This window comes from Psammomys obesus, unplaced genomic scaffold (assembly GCF_907164565.1).
Source record: "Psammomys obesus unplaced genomic scaffold, mPsaObe1.curated_primary_1811, whole genome shotgun sequence".
Classification (NCBI taxonomy): Eukaryota; Metazoa; Chordata; class Mammalia; order Rodentia; family Muridae; genus Psammomys; species Psammomys obesus.
The window spans coordinates 348,066-370,121 of NW_026585644.1; the positions used below are offsets into that span (position 1 = coordinate 348,066).

General features: G+C 45.6%; 1 protein-coding gene across 1 annotated transcript in view; it reads right to left on the reverse strand.

The window, feature by feature from the left end:
* Nup210l (nucleoporin 210 like) overlaps positions 1 to 22,056 on the reverse strand; it is a 93,586-nt gene that overhangs the window by 34,961 nt on the left and 36,569 nt on the right. Inside the window, exons 15-23 of the mRNA XM_055625113.1 lie at positions 21,258 to 21,479; positions 16,804 to 16,977; positions 11,774 to 11,966; positions 10,148 to 10,236; positions 9,667 to 9,771; positions 8,749 to 8,850; positions 4,465 to 4,593; positions 3,223 to 3,350; positions 681 to 813 (exon numbers count right to left, since the gene is read on the reverse strand). Coding sequence (XP_055481088.1) covers positions 681 to 813; positions 3,223 to 3,350; positions 4,465 to 4,593; positions 8,749 to 8,850; positions 9,667 to 9,771; positions 10,148 to 10,236; positions 11,774 to 11,966; positions 16,804 to 16,977; positions 21,258 to 21,479 — 1,275 coding nt within the window. The remainder of the gene's footprint in view (positions 1 to 680; positions 814 to 3,222; positions 3,351 to 4,464; positions 4,594 to 8,748; positions 8,851 to 9,666; positions 9,772 to 10,147; positions 10,237 to 11,773; positions 11,967 to 16,803; positions 16,978 to 21,257; positions 21,480 to 22,056) is intronic.

Genomic DNA, 22,056 nt, shown 5'->3' on the forward strand with positions numbered 1-22,056 from the left:
TTTGAGGAAGAATCTCTCATTGAGCTAGAGGGGCTAGCCAGCAAGTTCCAAGGACCGGCCTGTCTCTGACTCCCCAGTGCTGGGGTTAAGGCTGCACGTCATGCCTGGCTTTTTATGTGGGCACAGGGCATTAACCTCAGGTCCCCATGCCTGTGCTGCCGTTTCCTCAGCCCGAAGAAGTTTCTCTCTACGGCAGACTAAGGTGGAGAAATGCAGTAGACTGTAGCTCCTTGAAAGAGATCTTGCCTAGCACCATATACAACGGGGTGTGGTAGTAGATGCCTGCACCCCCAGCACTCGGGATACCGAGTTCTAAGCTAGCCTGGAGTACATGAGTACTACCTCAAAACAAACAAACAAACAAGAAGCAAAAGAGAAAGGCCAGTTGGGGATGGTGAACTCCTTTAATTCCAGTAGAGGTAAAGGCAGAAGCAGGGGGATCTCTGTGAGTTTGAGGCTAGCCTGGTCTACAAAGCAAGTCCACAACCATCTGTAATGAGATCTGGTGCCCTCTGCTGGCCTGCAGGTGTACATGCAGGCAGAAAACTATATAATAATAAATAAATCTTAAAAAAAAAAAAAAAGAAAAGAAAAGTCCCAAACAAAACATACCAAGTATAAACGGACAAGGACAAATGATGCTAAGGAGGAAGTGTGCTCAGATGAAAGCGTTCACTCACCTCAATGTGCCGAGGTGTGGATGTGAGTTTTCTCCCCATCCTGTCTGTGGCAGTGGCTACAAGTGTGGTCTGTCCAACAGTGACAGCACGGAGCATGTAGTTTTCAGAGTACTCATCCTGATCCTCCATTAATCTGCGAAGTTCCATGGGGGACTGGTGAGAAAGATCTGGCAGTTTGGCTTGTCTGTTTTGTTTTGTTTTTCCGTTCTTCAAGGCAATGTTTTTCTGTCCTGGACTTGCTTTGTCGACCAGGCTGGCCTCGAACTCAGAGAGCCGCCTGTCTCTGCCTCCTGATGCTGGGATTAAAGGTGTGGGCCACTAAGCCCTGCTAAGGTTTTGAGAAGGATCAGTAATTCATCTTTCTAAGATGCTTAATACGTTCTAACTCTGGCTAGAGGGACCTTCCAGAAAATTAATCTCCAGAGTCAAGACTATGTCATAGAAAAACTATGACAAGTTTTTCTAAGGCTTAAAAGGATTAAGTGAGATAAAAAGAGTTACAAAATTGTGAATACCAAATCACTTAGCATTTTTTTCTTCGTAGTTTGAGACAGGGTCTCATAGCACCTGGGATGGCCTTGAACTCACAACTCGGTCTCCACCTCCCAAGTGCTGGGATGAGAGGTGTAAGCTACTGTGCCCATGGAATTTTTGTATGCCTTCCTTTTCAAAGGAGAGTACCAAGAACATTGGTTGGTCAACAAAAATTTTGAAGGTTTTCCAGGCTTAGACATTCCCAGAAGATAACATCCAGGACAGTTTTAGAAAATAAAAATAGCAATGACATATTTTGGTGCTCAAACAGGCATTTAGGGACCCTGAATTTTTAATTTAATATTTAATTTTATGCTTTTATTTAATGTGTGTGTGTTGTAGTGGAAAGTTTTGGTGTCTTTAACAGCTCAGTTACGTTATATAAACATGTTTTGTTTAATCCCAGGTATGGAATATGGGGCAGATTCAGACTGTCCACGGCAGCAACCTATACTCATCATGCTGGCTCTGAGGGGGGCTCTTTGCCATCTGCAGACAGTTTAATTCGAAGAACTCTGGAGAGGGAATAGAAGCCATAGCCCAGAGAGAGAAAGGGACTCCAAGGAAGAAAGCTGCTGAGGCTCCCACCTGCTGCTCCTAGTTGCTGTTGATGTAGTTTGACAAGAAGTTGGAGATCTCCAGAAATCAAGATTGCACTTGCCCCAAGGAACCCCACAACCCTAGCCAGCAGGAAGTAGCTAAAGAGAACTCTGCCCCTCTCCCCACAAACCTCCTTTCTCTCCTACCTGCTGTTGAAGTATTGGAAGGGATTGGGGTGGAGAAGGGAGAAAGAAGCATAAGAAACCAAAATAAAGCAGTTTTTAAAAAGTACACCAATGGGCTGGAGAGATGGCTCAGAGTTTAAGAGCACTGGCTGCTCTTCCAAAAGTCCTGAGTTCAATTCCCAGCAACCACATGGTGGTTCACAACCATCTATAGTGTGATCTGGTGGCCTCTTCTGGTAGAATGCTTTGTAAATAATAAATAAATGATATTTGTTTTAAAAAAAAAGTACGCCAACAAGTGGCACCCCATGTTGGGCGCCACCTATAGTGCTCAATTTTTAAACTCTATTTGGGGTTCCTTAAAGCTTCTCCCTTCTAGCCGCCCAACCCTAGGTAGGAGAATGTTAATGGGGAGAGGGGGAGCAGACCCCTTTACTACTCCGGGCTGTTTAGGGTGGATGGGTTCTCCTGTGGCAAACACAGGAGGCTGTCTCCTCCAAGCCCCGTTGTGGGAATGTTTCTCTCCTTCTGTCTCTGGTCACTCCTAACTGCTACAGGCCATGCACCAACACCACATATCACATTTCCTCTTTCTGGACCCTCATATTTATATCCTTCAGAGTCCTAGATGATGCCCCTCTCCGTACCAGCTGACAAAGACCATGCCCCACAAAGACCATAATTGAGGACAATTATCAGCTGTGGCCAAACTAAAGCCCAAACTAAAATCCCACACTTGGGATGAAAACAAAAACACATTTATGTGACATAACTGAGTTTACAAAGAAACCAAAACTTCCATTACGATGGGTGCTTGGTTCACATGCATGTCTGGGTTGTCACTGTGTGTCTGCTGTTCAAGGAGGCCAGAAGGGGTGTTGGAACCCTTGGAACTGGAGTTAAAGATGGTTGTGAGCCACCAAGTAAGTGCTGGCAATCAAACCCAGGTCCTCTGGAAGAGCAGCCAGTGCCCTTACCCTCGGAGCCATCTCTCCAGCCCCACTTTTCTAGTTTCTGAGGGACTCCTACATACTATAGGCAGGCCTTACACTGTGTTCTTTGTGTCTCAGCCTCCTGAATACGGGATTGTGGGTTGGGGTTACCTCAGCACCCAGTGTGAAGGAATACTTCCCAGAGACACTGACTGGGAAGACAGGATGGACTAAGTAAGCTACCGAAAGGACTGAAAAAAGAAACTGGACTAAACTAAGGAAGTTGAGCAGGCCACCAGGAGGGAGGCTCTCAGTATACCAGCCTCGGAGACAGTAGTGAGGGGAATGTACCTCAGGGTTACGATGGCGGATGCCAGCTGCAGCCTGACATCCATGTTTCTGAAGTACTTGTTCCGGAAAGGGTGTTTGGAAGAGCCAAGAACCCTCACGACCACCAACACAGTTTTGCCAATCTCAACCTAGTAGTTAAAAAAAGGCAGCATGTAACAGATCCCACTAAGCAAGGGCAGCTAAGTCTGAGGGCCATGCCAGATGTTCCTGGTAGGCTTATGGTCATTTACCCTGAAGCTGTGTGTACTGTTTGTTTTTATTTTCCCCTTGGATTCACTCCTTCCTTCCTTCCTTTCTTTCTAATCACACTTATTTATTTGTGTCTGTGTGTCCATACTTGTACATACCATAATGAGGCAGGGAGGTCGGAGGATGACTGGCAGGAATTAACCCTCTTCTTCTGCCTGAGATGTTGAGCTCAGGTCTGCAGGCTTGGCAGTAGGCCCCCTTACCCTGGGAGCCATCTAGCTGTCTATCTCTGTCTCTGTCTGTCTGTCTCTCCTTTTCTCCCCTCCCCACTCTGTGGCCCAGGCTGGCCAGAAGAAAACAGGTTATGTAAAACAGGTTAGCTTTGAACTCAGAGATCTGCCTGATTCTGTTTTGGTTGTGATTAAAGGCATGTACCACCATGCCTGGATCCTTCTTGGATATTTTAAAATTAAAATTTTTGTTAGCACTGCACCGGGCTTCTATTTGCCCTCCACGCTCCTTGGATTTTTTGAGTTAAGGTCTTCCAAGATAGCTTAGGGTGGCCACAATATCTTGATCTTGCTTCAGCCTCCTAAATGCTGGGCTTCTAGGCACACATCACCATGCCTAGTTTAAGTGCTCTTTAACATTCTCTTTATCAGCCCTGAGTTAAGGATGACACTTAGCAATTGGAAGAATTGCTGAGACATGGAAACAGCATGGATTACACATAGTGAGCTCTAGGCTAGCCTGGGCTATACAGTGAGTGTCTCTATACAATAAATCAACCTAACCTTCTAAAAATACCCATTTCACTTATCTTAATTTTTGTCATTAATTAATTAATTAATTAATTAATTAATATTAGAATGCTTTTTGCTGTGGGTAGAAGATAGTAGAGGGGTGAGTAGGGTGAGGCTGGACAGTGGCTGAAGGGACCATTGAGAGCGGCGCTCTTCAAAGACTGATGTGTCAGGAACTCCAGCTGAGGAGACACTGCTAAGGGGAGTGCACAAAGTCTGCATCATTCCTGACATGAAAGGACTCTCTCACCTTATCAATAAGATCCAACTCTACCTCTTGTATATCTGACACTTTGAGCTGGGCCGTTGCTGGACCCAGGAAAGCCAGGCACAGGTCGTACACTTCCAGGGTAAGAAATCCAGGATGCGCGGGAACTAACTAGAAGGAAGAAGCTGGTGTTTACTGCCAGGCAGAACCACAGATGGAAGCAGAGGTTAAGGAACTTGACATTTGGGGCTGGAGAGATGGCTCAGAGGTTAAGGGCACTGGCTGTTCTTCCAGAGGTCCTGAGTCCAATTCCCAGCAACCACGTGGTGGCTCACAACCATCTACAGAGAGATTTGGTGCCCTCTGCTGGTGCACAGGCACACAGCAAGAAGAATGCTGTGTAAATAATAAATAAATAAATCTTTAAGGAACTTGAAATTCAGTAACATCTAACATACATACATCTTAATTATCAGCAGAGAGCAGATCTCATGGGGAAAATCAAATACATGTGTGCTATTGTGGAGGTTTAAACAGATATGGCCCCCAAAGACTCATGTGTTGGGTGCTTGGCCCAGGGGGAGTGGCACTCTTAGGAGGTGTGACCTTGTTGAAGCAGGTGTGGCCTTGTTGAAGGAAGTGTGTCACTGGGAGTGGGGGCTTTGAGGTCTCCTGTGCTCAAGCTATGTCCAGTGTGAAACACAGTCTCTTGTCTGTAGATCAGGATGTAGAACTTTGAGCTACCTCTCCAGTACCACGTCTGCCTGATTTCCACCATGCTTTGCCCCTGCCATGATGATAATGGCCTAAACCCTGAACTGTAATGGAATGTTTTCTTTTATAAGAGCTGCTGTGGTCATGGTGTCTCTTCAGAGCAATAAAACCCAAACTAAGACAGCTATGCTTGTAGGCGGTGGTGGAAATGGTTGGCAGACCCTTGGCTTCTGTCTTTGTACTGAAGCTAATGGTGACAGCACGTTCTGATCACCCTGTGTCTGCACCCTCGTGTCTCAGTCTTCACTTTTAAAAACAAGAGAGGTGGCCCAGTGATCAGGAGCACAGAAGGCCTTCCGGGGACCTCAGCTCAGTCCCCAGCACCCATTCGGCATGGGTCACACTGCTTTTAACTCCAGCCCCAGGGATCACATGTCCTGCTCTGGCCCTGGTGTCCTCCTGGACTCATGTGCACAAACCTACACACTGAAACACATGTATAATTATGTATACACATAATTTAAAAACTAGTAATAAAATAAAGCATCTTATTAAACACAAATATTGAAGGTAGGTACGGTATGCCTTTAGTGCCAGCACTAAGAAGGCAGAGGCAGGTGGATTTCTGTGAGTTCCAGGCCAGCCTAGTCTACATAGTGCGTTCCAAGAGAGCCAGGACTGCACAGAGAGGCCCTATCTTGGAAAAGCAAAAATCAAAGAACAACAACAAAGAACACATCGAGGGCTTGAGAGATGGCTCAGAGGTTAAGACCACTGGCTGCTCTTCCAGAGGTCCTGAGTTCAATTCCCAGCAACCACAAGGCAGCTTACAACTGTCTGTAACTCCAGTTCCAGGGACTCCAACACCCTCATACAAACATAAATGCAGGCAAAACACCAATGCACATTAAAAAAAAAAAAAAAAAAGGAACACATCAAAAAGATTGTTCCCTGTAATCAAACTGGTTTCAGTCTAGAAATGAACTGGCTTCATGTGCACAAGTTCATAAATGTCACACATTCTACATGGACTCAAAGTCAGAAATCACATGATTATGTCAGTAGATTTGGAAAATACTTTTGACAAAATCCAACGTCCCCTCATGGCAACAGCTGTGATGTAAATTCTATTGGTAAATTGTCGTGTGCTGTTTAAGCTTCAGAAGCCAGAGGAGCCCTGGAACTAGAGTTAGGAACAGCTGGGAGCCAACATGTGGGTGCTGGGAATTGAACCCAGGTCCTCTGGAAGAGCAGCCAGTGCTCTTAAGTACTGAGTCATCTTTCTAGGCCCGAGGATAGGAACCTCTTACGGGGGACCAACCCTAAGTTTCTAAAGAACATGCGTTTTGCCAAGAAGCACAGAAAAGGTGGAAGTCAGGCAAAGTATGGAAGGCAGTGGGTGGAGGTCCCAAGGCGTCAAGGCCCTTGCCACACCTGAAGGGGTGAGTGCCCAACACTGAAGGGTCCCGGCCACAAGCTCTGTCTAGTCCATTGACTTGTTTTACCATGTACTCAAAACATGAACAATTGGGATTCCTGGTTACACAGCTAAGGGTCCAAGACTGTGTCAAACAAAGGCCAAAGCCCAAACCAAGACCGAGATATCTCCTGCTCCAGCCCAGGCTCCTGTAAAGACCCACAGTAAAGGGCTCTGGCTACCAATGTGAAGACTGATGGACTAGTGTGAGCACTCTCTCATGGTTTGCAGGTAGCTAGTGTGACCCCCACCCTATCCACAAGCACACAGCTTCCACATGGTTTGTGTCCTGTGCTATTTTCACAAATAAACTTGAGGCAGGATCTGTTAGAAATGAAACAAAACAACCTAGGAATATGTCTAACTAAGGAAGTTAAAGACCTCTAAAACACTGAAAGAGCCAGGCATGGTAGCACATACCTTTAATCCCAGCTCTTAGGAGGCATAGGCAGAGGGGCAGAGAGGCAGAGGAGAGGCAGAGGAGAGGCAGAGGAGAGGCAGAGGAGAGGCAGAGGAGAGGCAGAGAGGCAGAGAGGCAGAGAGGCAGAGGAGAGGCAGAGAGGCAGAGAGGCAGAGAGGCAGAGGCCCTCTGTTATAGCACTCCTGGGTATTTACTCAAAGACCTCCAGGTCAGGATCACAGACATGTGCACGTCCATATTTGCAGCAGCACAGCTAACAAAGCTGAATCAGCTTTGGAGTTCAGCAACAGGGGATAAAGAAAACATGCCATGTATATACAATGGAATTTTTTTCAGCCATAAGGAAGAACAAAGTCATGTCTGTAGATGAATTTTAATTTAGAACATGGCTGCTCTGGCAAGAGATCACATCCAAAGACCTTCTAGGTCTGTGTGATCCAGCTAGAATACAAATACACCTTTAACCCCAAACAATGAAGGTAAAGTTAGTTTGTAGAAGGAAACACCCATGTTTGAAAGTGATGTTTAATTGATGTTTAAGAGAGAGAGAGAGAGGAGGGAGTTTTACTAGGACAATGATAGAGAAACAGGTTGCAGAGAGAGAACTCAGATAGAGACTGAATGAGCCAGAGAATGAGAAGGAGCAAGGAAGATTAGAGCAGATTGCTTGAGTTGGTTTGAGGCCAAGCAGAGCAATTCAGGGGCCCAGAGAAAAGCCAGAATGAATAAGTCAGTTGAAAGAGGAGTTTCAGCCAGAACAGTTGAGTTGAACCAGCCAGTCCAGAGCTCAGTAAGCATAGGAAAGGGTGAACTTATTAAGCAGTACGTCTCAAAGGCTAAAGGTTAGATTATACAGAGGCCAGCCGCTTCCATAACTAGGCCAGGGTTAGCAGACAGTGGCAGTAATCCTCTGAGACAACGGAAACAGGCAAGACAATGGGTGCATATGGAGACCTTCACCTAAAGGAGTCTCAGGAAGGCAAAGACTGCATGCTCCCTCTGTTTCTGAGGTCTAAGTTGTGTACACACATAGAATCTTTTTGTTTTCTTTTCTTTTGTTTTGTTTTAAGACAGGGTTTCTCTGTGTAGCCGTGGCTGTCCTGGAGCTTCCTCTGTAGACCAGGCTGGGCTCAAAGTCACAGATCCACCTGCCTCTGCTTTCTGAGTGCTGTGATTAAAGTGGTGCACCACCATCACCCGGCTAGAATCACATATGTATACCAAACCATCTCAGAGGCAAAGCGGGGACGGGAGGGGTAGGGCCAGAAGGGGGGGGTACAGAGTACATTTGAACTGAAATGGCCATATGTATAACACAATGCAAAGAAAAAAGAGTGTGTCCAAGCTACAAAACCAACACTTAGGAAGTGGAGTCAGAGGATCAGCGTTCAAGGTCAGCCTTGGCTTCATAAGCTCTATGTCATCCTGGGCTATTGGAGACTATGTCTTAAAAATCTAGGGCCAGAAAGACAGCCCAGATGGAAGGGTGCTCGCTGACAGGGCTGACCGCCTGAGACTGACTCCTACAAACTCTCCTCTAACCTCCACTCAGTGCACTGCAGCATGTACATTCAACACGTACACACACCACACACAGAAACACACAATCATACACACAAACACACACATACCACTACACACACACCATAAGTTAACACACAAACAAAAAGTGCTCTGACCTGAAACTGTCAGTTGAGAAGCTTCATCAACCCACCTGGACAGAGCTTTCTGATTCCATGTAAGTGATGGTGACAATGTCTTGCTCACTGCTGTTGACCAGAAAGTAGCCAGATCCTTCCACAAGGTTAAATATTTCCTACAGAAAAGCCAGACAAACAATGCCGCATTCTTTCTGGTTTATGGACTAAGGTGATGACTTCTACCTAAATAAAGAACAGCGAACAGACAGACAACAGCATGTGAATTGCCACAGACTGACTCCAAATGACACTGCAATTCATCCTTCGTGCCGTGTGTGTGTGTGTGTGTGTGTGTGTGTGTGTGTGTGTTTGATTTTTAAAAATAATTTAATTTTATTTTATGTGTGTTGGTGTAAGGGTGTCAGACACTTGAAAATGGAGTTACAGACAGTTGAGAGCTGCCATGTGGGTGCTGGGAATTGAACCAGGGTCCTTTGGAAGAGCAGACAGTGCTCTTAACCACTGAGCCATTTCTCCAGCCCATGTGTTTGATTTTTTTTTTTTTTAAATTTACTTATAAGCTGGGCACAGTGGTGTATGCCTTTAATTCCAGCACTCAGAGAGGCAGAGGCAGGAGGATCTCTGTGCGTTCAAGTCCAGCCTACTCTAAAAAAGTGAGTCCAGGACAGCCAGTGATACACAGGAAAACCCTGTCTCAAAAGACTAAAAATAAAAAATATATATATTATTATTTATTTATGTGTTTTGTCTGCATACTGGAAGAGAGCATTGGATCCCATGAGACTAAAGTTATAGACGGTTGTGAGCAGCCATGTGGGTGCTGGGACTTGAACTTAGGACTTCTGGAAAAGCCACCAGTGCTCTGAACCACACTGAGCCATCTCTCCAGCACGGTATTGATTTTCAACAGCAGGTGAAGCATGTTGCTGCCTTACCACAGCGGTCTCCTGTGAGGGACCTGTGTGCCTCACCTTCACGTCAGGATGGTTGTAGATGGTGGCATTCTCAGGCTGTATCGTGACGTCCTCTGCCAGGAGCAACTCCACCATCGCAGATCTTGGTGAGTTGGAAATGTTCTAGCCAGGGAGGGAGCAGAGCAGAACCTCTGACTCAGGAAGAACATGCCAGCTAATGACTTAGAGAGCAGCTTTAAACCCGAGTTAATTTCCATCTCTTCCTTTTTGTTCTCTTCCCTTTCTCCCCTTCTTTCCTTCCTTATTTTTATTAGTTCTTTGAGAACTTCATACATTATTTTTGGTCATATCTACCCCTCCCCCAACTCTCCCCAGACCCTAGTGCCCACTCCACTTTGTGCTCTCTTTCTCTCCCCCCGACCCCCATCTGTCCGTCTTACTCTCTACCACTGAGTTTTGAAATAGGATCTCACTAGCCCAGGCTAGAACTGCAGCCAGGTGCTGCCATGCCAGGCCCTAAAGCCTAGTTCTCACTCACGCATGGGCTCTTCTTCCCTGTGTAGCCCACAAAGTTGACTCCGATGAGCACAGTCCCCTTTATCTGGTGCACTCTAAGGATCTGATGACCTAAAGCAGGAAAACACTGTAAGAAACAGTAACGCCCAGGGCAAAGAGACTCCAGAAATCTCAGGGTTGTCTCAGTTTTTTTCCAAATGGCATTTTATTGTGGAGAGAAAAATGCTGGAGGGTTTGGGTTTGTTCTGAACCTGCTAGGCAATTTTAAGCCAAAAATTGACCGCTTAGTTTCTTGTGAAATTGGGCCAGGCAAAACCTAAAATTCCTTCTTCCTGTAATGGCCTATAAATCCAAAAATGGGCTGAAAGCAAATACAGGAGGATATTTTTATGTGTAAATTTTCAATTTATAAACAGCAGTAATAGAGGGACATTTTAGAAGGGGTTCTTTTTTAACATTATTTATTTTTATTTTATGTGTATTGGTGTTTTGCCTGCAGGCATGTCTGTGTGAAGGTGTGGAAGTCCCTGGAACTGGAGTTGCAGGCAGTTTTGAGCTGCCATATGGATGCTGGGAAGTAAACCAGGGACCTCTGGAAGAACAGACAGTGCTCTTAAGTGAGCCATCTCTGATAGCTTCACTTATCTTCTAGGGAAGACCTGGCAGAGGAAGGCTCCAAACCTGCTTACAGCGTCAAAGCAGGGTATAAATAGGTGTGACATCAGCCATTGTCACCCTTCACCATTGTCCTCATCTTTATGTGAGCCTCAGGATTCCCCTCACCTCCTCCTTTGCATTTCCAGTAGCCTGTCTGTTGTGCATGATGCCCAGGGCTGGAGGACCTGACCCTATGAATAAATCTTACCCACAGCCTCCCTCAGCTGTTGCCTCTGAAGTAGTCACACATCTTCTTGTTTCTAACAAGTGATGGCATAGCTCCAAAACACACAGACTTCATCATCACCTTCAAACGCTAGAACCTTGCCAGCAGGAAATTTGTGAAGACATACAGCTAGCTGATTTAGCCAAAGTGAAGCGGGGTGGTGAAAGAACACACTGACCTGAGCCTGGCCAAGTGGCAATAAGGGCCTACAAGGCCTCCAGTTTTCAGGATATGTTTACATAGTCTTGGCCATCAAAGCAGAAAAAAGTATGTAGGACTATAGGTCCAGAGAACAACTTTGTGGAGTCAGTTCTCTCCTACCTTTCAGTGGGCTCTGTGAATCCAACTCAGGTCTCCAGGCTTCACCTGTAATTACTGAGGCGTCTAGGTGGCTCAGGCCAGTGATCCTCCTGCCTCTACTTCCAAAGGGCTGAGACCATGCTGCTTGTAGAGTGCTAAGGATCGACTCCAGGGCTTCACGCGTAGTTAGAAAACACCACCAAATGGATAATGTTCCCAGCTACCCCGCCCCGCTTCTCTTTCTCTCCCTTTCTACCAGCCCCCTCTCCACTTCTCAACGCTGGGGATAGGTCCCAGGGTCTCACCCAGGCTATGCACATGTTCTATCGCCAAACAGCACTGTCAGTCCTACCTATATGCTTTTCTGTAAAAAAGCATAAACACGATGAAATTTAGAAGCAAACAACTGCTCATAAGGAATCTGTGTGAACCAGTTAGCAAACATTTGCAAACTTTTTACGGTACCGTGCAACTGGGTCTGCCCACTGCCATCATCTTTGGCCACCATCTCCATTGCCCTAGAATCTTCAAAGTGGGCTAGTGTCTCGTTGGAAGATTTCCATTCTAGTATCAATGAGCTGAAATTATCAAACTTCCTCCCGTGTTGATCAAATACTGCTAGTTCCAGGACAGAGTCCCTCAAGCTGGACACAGGAATCTGCATGAAAATAAAAGATAAAAAATCAGGGCCATCAGGTCAACTCAGTGGATAAAGGCCTTGCCACAAAGGAATGGGTTCTGTCCCCGGAACTCACATAAAGGTGGAGGGAGAGAACCAACCTCACAATGTTGTCTCTGACTTCCACACACAGACCATGACAAGCATGTGCGCGCGCGCACACACACACACACACACACACACACAACACATGAACATATACAATAACTTAGTTTTTAAAAACTCAGTAGGGGTGACAAGCTATCTTTGAAGCGGGGAATCATGTCTTGTCTCATCTTTCTCCTTTGACAGTTTTTAAACTTCACCTGGTCCAGCAGTTGTTAACCTGTGGTGTCTATACTTTCTCTTCCCTTTCTTCCTCACAGTCAGGGGGTTGGAACGGGTTTTTGTTTGTTTGTGGTATTTTGTTTTCTGAATGATGTAGCTATCATAGCACTTTTCTCCCAACCCCCAAAAAATTTCCAAAGAAAGAGAACATTTTTCTATTTAAACAAACAAAATAATACTATTATACTTAAAAAATATTTTTTAGCTTTATTTTTTGTTTTGTATATATCCTTGTGTGTATGCAGGTACTCACTGAGATTAGACAGTGTGCTGCTTTGAATAGGAATAGCGCCTATTCGTAATAGCCTCAGGTGTGTGGATGCTTGGCCATAGGGAGTGGCACTATTAGGAGGTGTGGCCTTGTTGGAGGAAGTGTGTCACTGGGGGTGGGCTTTTGAGGCCTCATATGCTTGCTCGAGCTACAACTAATGTGGCAGTCTCCTTCTGCTTCCTGTGAACCAAGTTGTAGAACTCTCAGCTCCTTCTCCATATCATGTCTGTCTGCACACCATCAGGTTCCACCGTGGCGATAATAGACTAAATCTCCGAAACTGTAAGCCAGACCCAATTAAATGTTTTCCTTTATAAGAGCTGCCTCGGTCATGGTGTCTCTTCACAGCGACAAAATCCTAACTGAGCTAGACATGATCACTGGCTCTTCTGGAGCTGCAGTTACAGGTAGCTGTGAACTGCCTGATGTGGGTGTGGAAACCGAACTCAGTTTCTCTGAATGAGCAGCAAAAACTCTTTTTCTTTTTTTTTTTTTTTTTTTTTTTTACGTATATGAGTGTTTCATTTTCATGAATACCAGAAGAGGGAATCAGAGTCCATTAAAGATGGTTGTGAGCCACCATGTGGTTGCTGGGAATTGAACTCAGGACCTCTGGAAGAGCAGACAGTACTCTTGACTGCTGAGCCGTCTCTCCAGCCCGAGCAGCAACAACTCTCAATCAGTTATTTGTGGGTTTTAGAGTGCTTGTGCTGCCAGCAAAGGACCTGAATTCAGAGCCCCAGAACCTGCATAAAGCCTGTCATCCTCACACCCTTGCAGCGACAGGAAAGAGAGACAAGACAATCCCTGAAGCCAGGAGGGCAGCTAGCGTCTATGCAATGGTAAAGAAGAATGTTTCAAACATGATGGATGGCAAGGGCTGATACCCATGGTTTTGCTTGGACCTCCCCTTCTATTCCCAAGCACATCTATGGGCACATACACAAAGATGAAAAGAAAAAGAGTGTTAACATTAATGTAATATTATTAAGTACAGAGTCAATATCTCATTTTCTGAGAATAATCCCACAAATGTCTTTTACATCTTTTTAAGGCTTTTATTGATTTAATTTTTAAAAAACACTTTCATGCTTATTTATGTGTATTCATGTATACCTAAGTGTGCATGAACCATGTGTGTGCAGGTGCCCAGAGAGGCCAGAAGAGGGTGTCAGAGTCCCTGGTGTTGGAGTTACAGGAGTGAGCCTCCTGACATTGGTGCTGGGAGTTGAACCCAGGTCTTTTGGAAAAGCAGCAGGTGCTCTTAATTGCTGAGCCATCTTTCTAGGACTGATATGTATGTATGCATATATGAATGTATATATGTGTATGTATGTATGTATGTATGTATGTATGTATGTATGTATTATGTATTACGTATTTTTGGTTTTTTGAGGCAGGTTTTTGGTTCTCTGTGTAGCCTTGGCTGTCTTGGAACTCACTCTGTAGACCTGGCCAGCCTTGAACTCACAGAGATCCACTTGCCTTTGCTTACCAAGTGCTAGGATTGAAGGTGTGCACCACCACTGCCTGGCTATTTTTGGTTTTTCAAGACAGGGCTTCTCTGTAGCCCTGGCTGTCCTCCAACTCAGAGATCTGTCTGTTTCTGCATCCCCATCCCCAGTGCTGGGATTAAAATTATGCTCTCCATCGTGGCCCTTTTCTTCTTTCTTTCTTTCTTTCTTTCTTTCTTTCTTTCTTTCTTTCTTTCTTTCTTTCTTGTTTGTTTTGGAGACAGGGTTTGTCTGTATAGCAGTCTTGCTTGTCTTGGAATTTGCTTTGTAGACCAGGCTGGCATCACACTCACAGAGATCCACCTACCTCTGCCTCATGAGTCCTAGGATTAAAGATGTATGTCACCACACCCAAATTTTTAAAAGGCATGGTGGTCCCTGGGAAACTTTCTTCTATGATACCTTCCCTGGTGTTGGGCAACATCATGTCTCGTAAAGACCTCTAAACTGGCCAGACCATGGTGGCTTTTAACCCCAGGCAGAGGAAGGGGGAATCTTTGTGAGTCTGAGGTCAGCTTAGTCTACAGAGCTAGTTCCAGGATAGTCAGGGCTACACAGAGAAACCCTGTCTTAAAATAAATAAATAAAATAAAATAAAAACAAAACACCTCTTCCCTTGCCTACTTTGAGTAGTGTGGCTGAGCTGGTAACAGGAGCTGGCAAAAGTAGCAGATGGCAGACAACAGTACGAGCAGTGTGATGGCTGTGGCAGGGAAGCCAGTGGGTTGCAGAGGCTGCTTGACTGCTCAAGATCTGCTGAGCACTGTCTGTGCACCTGATTTCTCCTGGTGCCACCACAGCCTTCCCGTGTACTATACACATGTGGCCTGCATATAGCACTGCTGGTTTGAATAAAAGTGTCTCCACAGGTTCATGTGTTTGAATACTTGGTTGTCCCTAACTGGCAGAAATTTTAGGGTCATAGTAGAGGAGTTATTGAGTAGGAGGATGGGATGAGAAATGAAGACAAGTAAAAAAGACAAAAGCAATAGCTGGGCCTATTAGTATTTTGGCAGCCTGCTTCTGGGTTGCCTAGCAACCTATGATGTCATCATGTGTCACCCACCAGGTAGCCACACCTGACAGGTGTGGTTAAGTTGCTCCTTAAAAGGATCAACCAACCACTTTGTTGCTCCCTTGCCCTCTTACCCTCTTACTCTCTTGCTTTCCTGCTCTCTCCCCTTTCTCTGTCGGGGCGCCCCCTTTCTCTTCTCTATCATGTCTCTCTCTCTTCATCTCCATCCAATAAACCTCTTTCATATAAAATCTGTGCACATCATCATTTCATTGGTCCTAATAGGGACCAAGAGGTCTTGATTAAGCTGATGATGGTGCCAAGAAAGTTTATTAAGACACACAGCTTGAATATAGTATTTCTAGGAGTGGGGGTGGGGGAGAACAGCCAAGGTCAGCAGAGAGCTAAGTCTGACAGTGTTGGCCATGAAAACATGGGATACCTCAGGACTGATAACCATGGTCTAGCAGGAAGAGTCTGGTCCCCAGAAACTGCAACTTTGACTCCTTCAACTACTCATGATCAGGGCCTCTGAGAAAGTCTTGGGTTGATCTGGCTCCTGATACTTGGTTCCCAGTTAGTGGAACTATTTGGGAAGGATTCAGAGGTGTGGCCTTGTTGGAGGAAGTATGTCATTGGGGGTGGGGTAGAGCATTGATGGTGCCATTCCCAGTGCTCCCATTCTGCTTCCTGTTTGCAAGCTCTCAGCTTTTGTAAGCTCTCAGCTCTTCCTGCTGCCATGCCTCTTTATGCCATCAAAATCCTTTCTAAATTACTTGGTGATTTGTTCTTTGACCCATTGTATGAATGTTCCCTCACAGACTTGTTTAGAGATGTGTCTCTGCTGAGATTCTAAATCCTTTCAAGTTGGCTATTGCTATTGGTCATTACAGATCACAGCGTCTCTGGCTGAGGGTTGTTTTGCATTACCTGGATAGAAGTCATGAGTAGGCAAGAAGCTCTTCAAATGCTGGTCTCTAGTGCTTCATTCCCCTCAGAGGTTGATAACTACACGTGAAAGGTGGCAAGGGACACCTTCAATGTTACAGTTGCTGTGTTGGTGTTGGGTGTAGGCACACTTAGTCCCTGGGCTGCCTAGTTTTATGTCAACTTGACACAAGCTACAGTCATTTGGGAGAAGGGATTCTCATTTGAGAAAATGCCTGCACTAAAACTTAGAATACAGGAACAGGGTCATCCTCAGCTACATAGAAAATATGAAAAAAAAAAAAAAAAAAAAAAAAAGGAGGGGAAGCTGTGACAGTAGACTCCTGTAATAGCAGCACTTAGGAGGCTGAAGCAGAAGAGTTGCAAGTCTGAGGCTGGCTGTGTTCTCCTAGAGAGGGATCCCACCTCTGTGCCACTATGCCGGCTTTGTTTACCACCAGTCTTCATGGCGCATCTGCAGTAGAAGTGACTTTTCTGACTCAGTTATGATGCTCACGAGAGAGCTGATAGGGAAGATGTTCATGAGAGACTCAGTTGGCTGCAGCCACAGTTCCCCAGCACAGTACAGAGCCAGGTCCCTAAATGTCCACAGTTGTAACTTAGTTACTTGCCCCAAAACCTGTCTGAGATGAGTAGCAAACACCCTCCCTTTGACAGACAGAAGCTGCATTTCAGATCCTGTATCCTGAAAGCATCTGACACAAAAGTGCCACGTGAATTAGAAGCACAGTTTGCACTTACCAGCTGTTTGTTGTACTGTGGCAGAGGACATGGCTGGGTGCCAGCTGCCACCTTATACACTGGTGTCACCAACATACTGGCAGGGTGGGCACAGATGAAATGCACCTGCACCGTTTCCACAGAGGGACTAGGGTTCAGGACACCTGGATGATTCCCGATTCGTAAAGTGAGAACCTGTAAGGAAACATCAGTGAGTTATTTGTGTGCAGGCCTTTGATGTCTGGTGTGCCTAATTAAACGTGTCGCAATTATTCTAACTCCCTTGTAGAGGAGCCCTTCTGGATATGATACTCAGACAAATACCTTAAAGGCATGTGCCATCCCCACTGTACACTAAATAATCTAATTTTTTAAATGGCAGAAAGCAATCAAGACCTTTACACAATACACTTCAGGCTGGTCTCAAATCCATAAGAGTTTTCCTGACTCAGCCTCCCACGTCCTGAGATTCAGATATGAGCCACCACACCTGAGATGTTTCTATAACCACATTCACAACAGCTATTACTCTCAGTAGCTGAAACGTGGAAGCAACCAAAGTGTTTATCAATGAATGAATTATGAACATTACATACACACATATACACAAACACACACACACATACATGAACACACACGCACTAGAATATTATGAAGCCTTCGAAAGCAAGAAAGCCAAGCACGATAGTACGTGCCTGTTATTCCAGCCCATTCCTTCTTCTTTTTTTTTATATTTATTTATTTATTTATTACTTATGCAATGTGTGTTAGCATGTACACCTGCACGCCAGAAGAGGGAACCAGATTTCACATTTAGATGGTTGTAAGCCACCACGTGGTTGCTGGGAATTGAACTCAGGACCTTTGGGAAGAGCAATCAGTGCTCTTATCCTCTGAGCCATCTCTCCAGCCCCCCAGCCCATTCCTTCAAAGGGCAGGAATTCAAGGTGAAACTTGGCTCTAAAGTAGGTTGGAAGCCAGCCTGCTCTACGTGAGCTCCCATCTAAATAAGTAAATAATGCTTTTTAAAGAAGGAAATTCTGACATGGTACAACATGGGTGAAACTTGACAGCATTGTGCCAGCCATAAAAGAAAAAATAGCTCATGATTTCATATACATGAGGTGCTTACATTAGTCCGAGTCACAGAAACAGACAGAAAAACAGTGGACGCCAAGGCCTAAGATGAGGCAGCTGTGTGGAGATGGCTTTTAATGGTTTGGGGCTTCCGTTCTGTAAGATGAGGGGATATACAGCTGTGGACTGAAGCATTAGTTCTGGGTTCTGTCCCCATGGCAGTGGCAAAGCACCCTGATAAAAACAAATTAAGGGAGAGAGGGATTGTTTGGCTCACAGTTGCAGGCGACAGTCCATCTCTCAGGGGACTTAGGGTGGCAGAAACTTGAAGCAGTTACATTAATTACATCCACAGTTGTGAGCAAAGCAGTGAACCCTTGCATGCGCGCTAGCGCTCAGCTGGCTTACTCCACCCCTTTTCCCTAATGTCAACAATTCTTCATTGAGACTTGTTATAAAAGAATGAAAATCCCAACCGTTCTATTTTACCAGATGCTGGGGGGAAACCTGCTAGCTCAGAAGGCAGAGAAAACACCCAGATGGCTTTCCGTCTCTGCTCACCTCCTGATGGAAAAAGCCAAAAATGCTCACTAGCTTAGCTGACAGCCCAGGAGAAAAAAGGCCAAAAGCAGAAGGCCAAAGACTTGCTAACTCAAAGCTCAAAAAGCCCAAAGAGCCAGAGAGCTAAAGCTCAAGAGCTAGAAAGCTAAAGCCCCTTCTACTCCCGCTGTCTTAAATACCCTTCTCTCAAACTCCCTCCTTTCTGATAACCCCTGTCAGCTGGGTACTTGCTCTGCCTCTTGACCTAGGGTTAACTTTATTAAATCCTGTGTACAGAAAGCTCTTGGATTAAAGGTGTGTGCTAGGGCTGAGGCACAATAAACAAAAGGCAGGTTTTTACTGTTCTCAGTCTTGGGGATCACAACGGGATCAAATATCCTGCAACAAAGACTTTCCTCCTAGGTAATTCTCTGTTGAGTCATGTCCACAATCCAAACTAACCACCACAGGGGCTAGACACATGGCTGAGCGGTGAGAAGTATGGACTGCTTTTGCTGAGGCTACGAGTTCAGTTCCCAGAACACGTCAGGTGGTTCGCAGCCACCTATACCTGAAGCTTCAGGAGCTCTGAAACCGCCAGCTTCCGAGAGGGACCTGCACCCACCCACATCGACACCCACTGCACATTCCTTCTTAGAAGAAGGCTCACAAGACTTGGTGAACTCAATGACACTTACCAGGCCTGGGGCTGGGGAGACAGCTCAGTGGAGACAGCACTTGTGTGCAAATGTGGGGACTGGAGTTGGGATCTCTACAGCCTTCCTAAAAGCCAAAAAGGCATGACAGTCATCTGTAATCCCAGAGCTTGCTCTCAGGAGCAAGTTGGCTAGCCAAACCAGCTGGGCTTGGCCAGCCCCAGGTTCAGTGAGAGACCTTGCCTCAATAAATAGGGTGGAGAGTGACTGAGGAAGATCCCCATGTCAACTTTAGGCTGCACAGGTACCTGCACATGTGAGCTCACACATGTGAATACCCATTTATACATGGTACCACACACAGGGCACATATGAGGAAGAAAACCAGGTTCAGAAAGCTTTGAAACTCACAAGGAAGTTATATGAGCCTGGCATGGTGGCACACACCTTCAACTCTCACTAGCAAGGCAGAGGCAGAGGCAGAGGCAGGTGGATCTCTGTGAGTTAGAGACCAGCCTGGTCTATACAACGAGATCTGACACAGCCAGAGCTACACTGAGCAACCCTGTCTCAAAAAAAAAAAAAAAAAGAGTAAGTTAATAAGTAAATTTCAAAAGTTAAAAACAAACAAACAAAAAAAAAAAACTGGAGATATAGGGGCTGGAGAGATGGCTCAGTGGTTAAGACCATGGTGCACACACATGAGCGCGTGTGCGCGCGCGCGCGCTCACACACACACACACACACACACACACACACACACACACGAAGACAAACACACATACACATAAATAAAAACAACCCTTTTTTTGGTTTTGTTTGCTTTGGTTTTGATTTCTCAAGACAGGGTGTTTCTGTGTAGCCTTAGCTGTCCTGGACTCACTCTGTAGACCAGGCTGGCCTCAAACTAACAGAGATCCACCTGCCTTTGCCTCCCAAGTGCTGGGATTAAAAACGAATCTTAAAAAAAAAAAAAAAAAAAAAAAAAGAGTATTATACTGTGAGACCCTTCTAATAAGGTCTGAGTCTGGCATTTCTGGGTCACCTCTGAGCTCTGTATAAGATTAGACTCCCTTTCCAGCTGGGTTCCCCCTCCACCTGACCTAGGACACCCAGATCCCCTCAGGAGTGTCACATAGCCCTCAGAGAGACTACAGGCCTTTCCTGACAAGAACCTTGTTCAGCAAGCACCCTGGGATTCCTGGAAACACCCACTCCATGCTCAGGAGATGTCTTGGTGTCTTTCAACCAATAAACTTTAATACCTGGAGTTCTTCCCCCACCCATGGGCTAATTAAGTACTGTTTTCCCCCTCTTATGGTGGGGGTGTGTTCTTACATGTAAATAAAGCATCCCTAGCACCTCATCCCCCAGCAAATCAAACACTTTCACCCTTGAAATGCCTACCACTGCCCAATTTTGTAAGTCCTTAGTTTCACAAGAAATGAACATGCTACCATTAGCTTTCTACCATGACCTTCTGATTCATCATTTATTCTGGAAGGAAGGGCTCCCCTCCAGCCTGAAGAATTCACCAGGGGACTCCTGGTGCTTGGCTGCCGGCCAGCAAAGCAGCTTGGCTCTCTGAGGAAGCAGCAGCCAGACCTGCGCCACTGTGGAGCCTGCTTCTCGCCAGGTCTGCATTCTGACCAGTTCCAGACACCCTCTGCCATTAGCACAACAGCTTAACCTAAGAGCTGTACCTCTGCTTTGGAAGGCCAAGTTTCCATGGCCATCTGATACGAGCAAGCACATTTTAAAAAACTAATGTCGAAGACAGGGGCAGGTGGATCCCTGTGAGTTCGAGCCCAGCCAGGTCTACAAAGTGAGTCCAGGACAGCCAGGGCTACACAGAGAAGCTCTGTCTTGAAAGAGAGACAGAGAGAGAGAGACACAGAGAGACAGAAAGACACACAGAGAGAAAGAGATTGAGAGAGAGCGTGTTAACTTTAACACAGTGGAAAACTCATTTTCATACCCCAGTGAAACTACGAGCCTTGCTTTGCACATGGATCTCTGCGTGCTCTAGCTGCCCTGGAGAGAATCTGAACCTGAGACTCCCAGGTTCCACCCATTTTCTGCGCACAGTGCCTGGCCCTTCCCACTGGAGAGACACGCCTCAGGTGTGGTGCTCAGATAGACAGCAGCACCAGGGGAAGTGGAATGACATTATACTATTAGAAAAAAGTCTATTTTTCTTACTTGTTCCCCTAACTGTAGGCACATGACTCGGTAGATATACTGGTTCTGCTTCCTCTTAGCTGGCAGCCGGACTTCAGTCACGCTAATGTCTTCTGCCTTTTCCATACTCAGCTCCAAAAAAAATCGGGAAGGCTCCAAGATCCATGGATGAGGGCCCCCTTCAAATACCATTTCCTTCACAGAGTGCCATGTCACCAAGGCCACTTCCACAGGGTTTAGAGCCTGAAACAAATTCATCCCTATGTAGTTAGGAATTCTTTCATGCCTCCACCTTCCTCATGCCTGGATTGCCAGTGTGTCTTGCCGTGCCTTTTAAAATAGTATTTTTGAAATGAGAATATAATTACATATTTCCCCCTCTGGTCTCTCCCTCCAAACCCTTCTATGCTCTCTTTCAAATTCATGACCTCTTTTTCTCTGTTGTGACACAGTTTGTTTTTTTTCTTTGTTTTGTTTTCCAAGACAGGGTTTCTCTGTGTAGTCTTGGCAGCCCTGGACTCTATTTGTAGATCAGGCTGGCCTCAACTCAGAGATCTGCCAGCCTCTGCCTCCCAGAGTGCTGGGATTACAGGTGTGCACCACCGCACCCAGCAATTTTTATTGTTTTGCTATTACAATCTTTTGAATTTATTTTTATTATTTGTTTATTTATTTTAAAACAGGTTCTCATTATGTAGCCTTGGCTGCCCTGGAGCTTGTTATGTAGACCAAGCTGGCCTGAAACACATAGAGACCCACCTACTTCAGATTTCTCAGTGTTGGGATTAAATGCATGTACCATCATATGTGGCTGAGATTA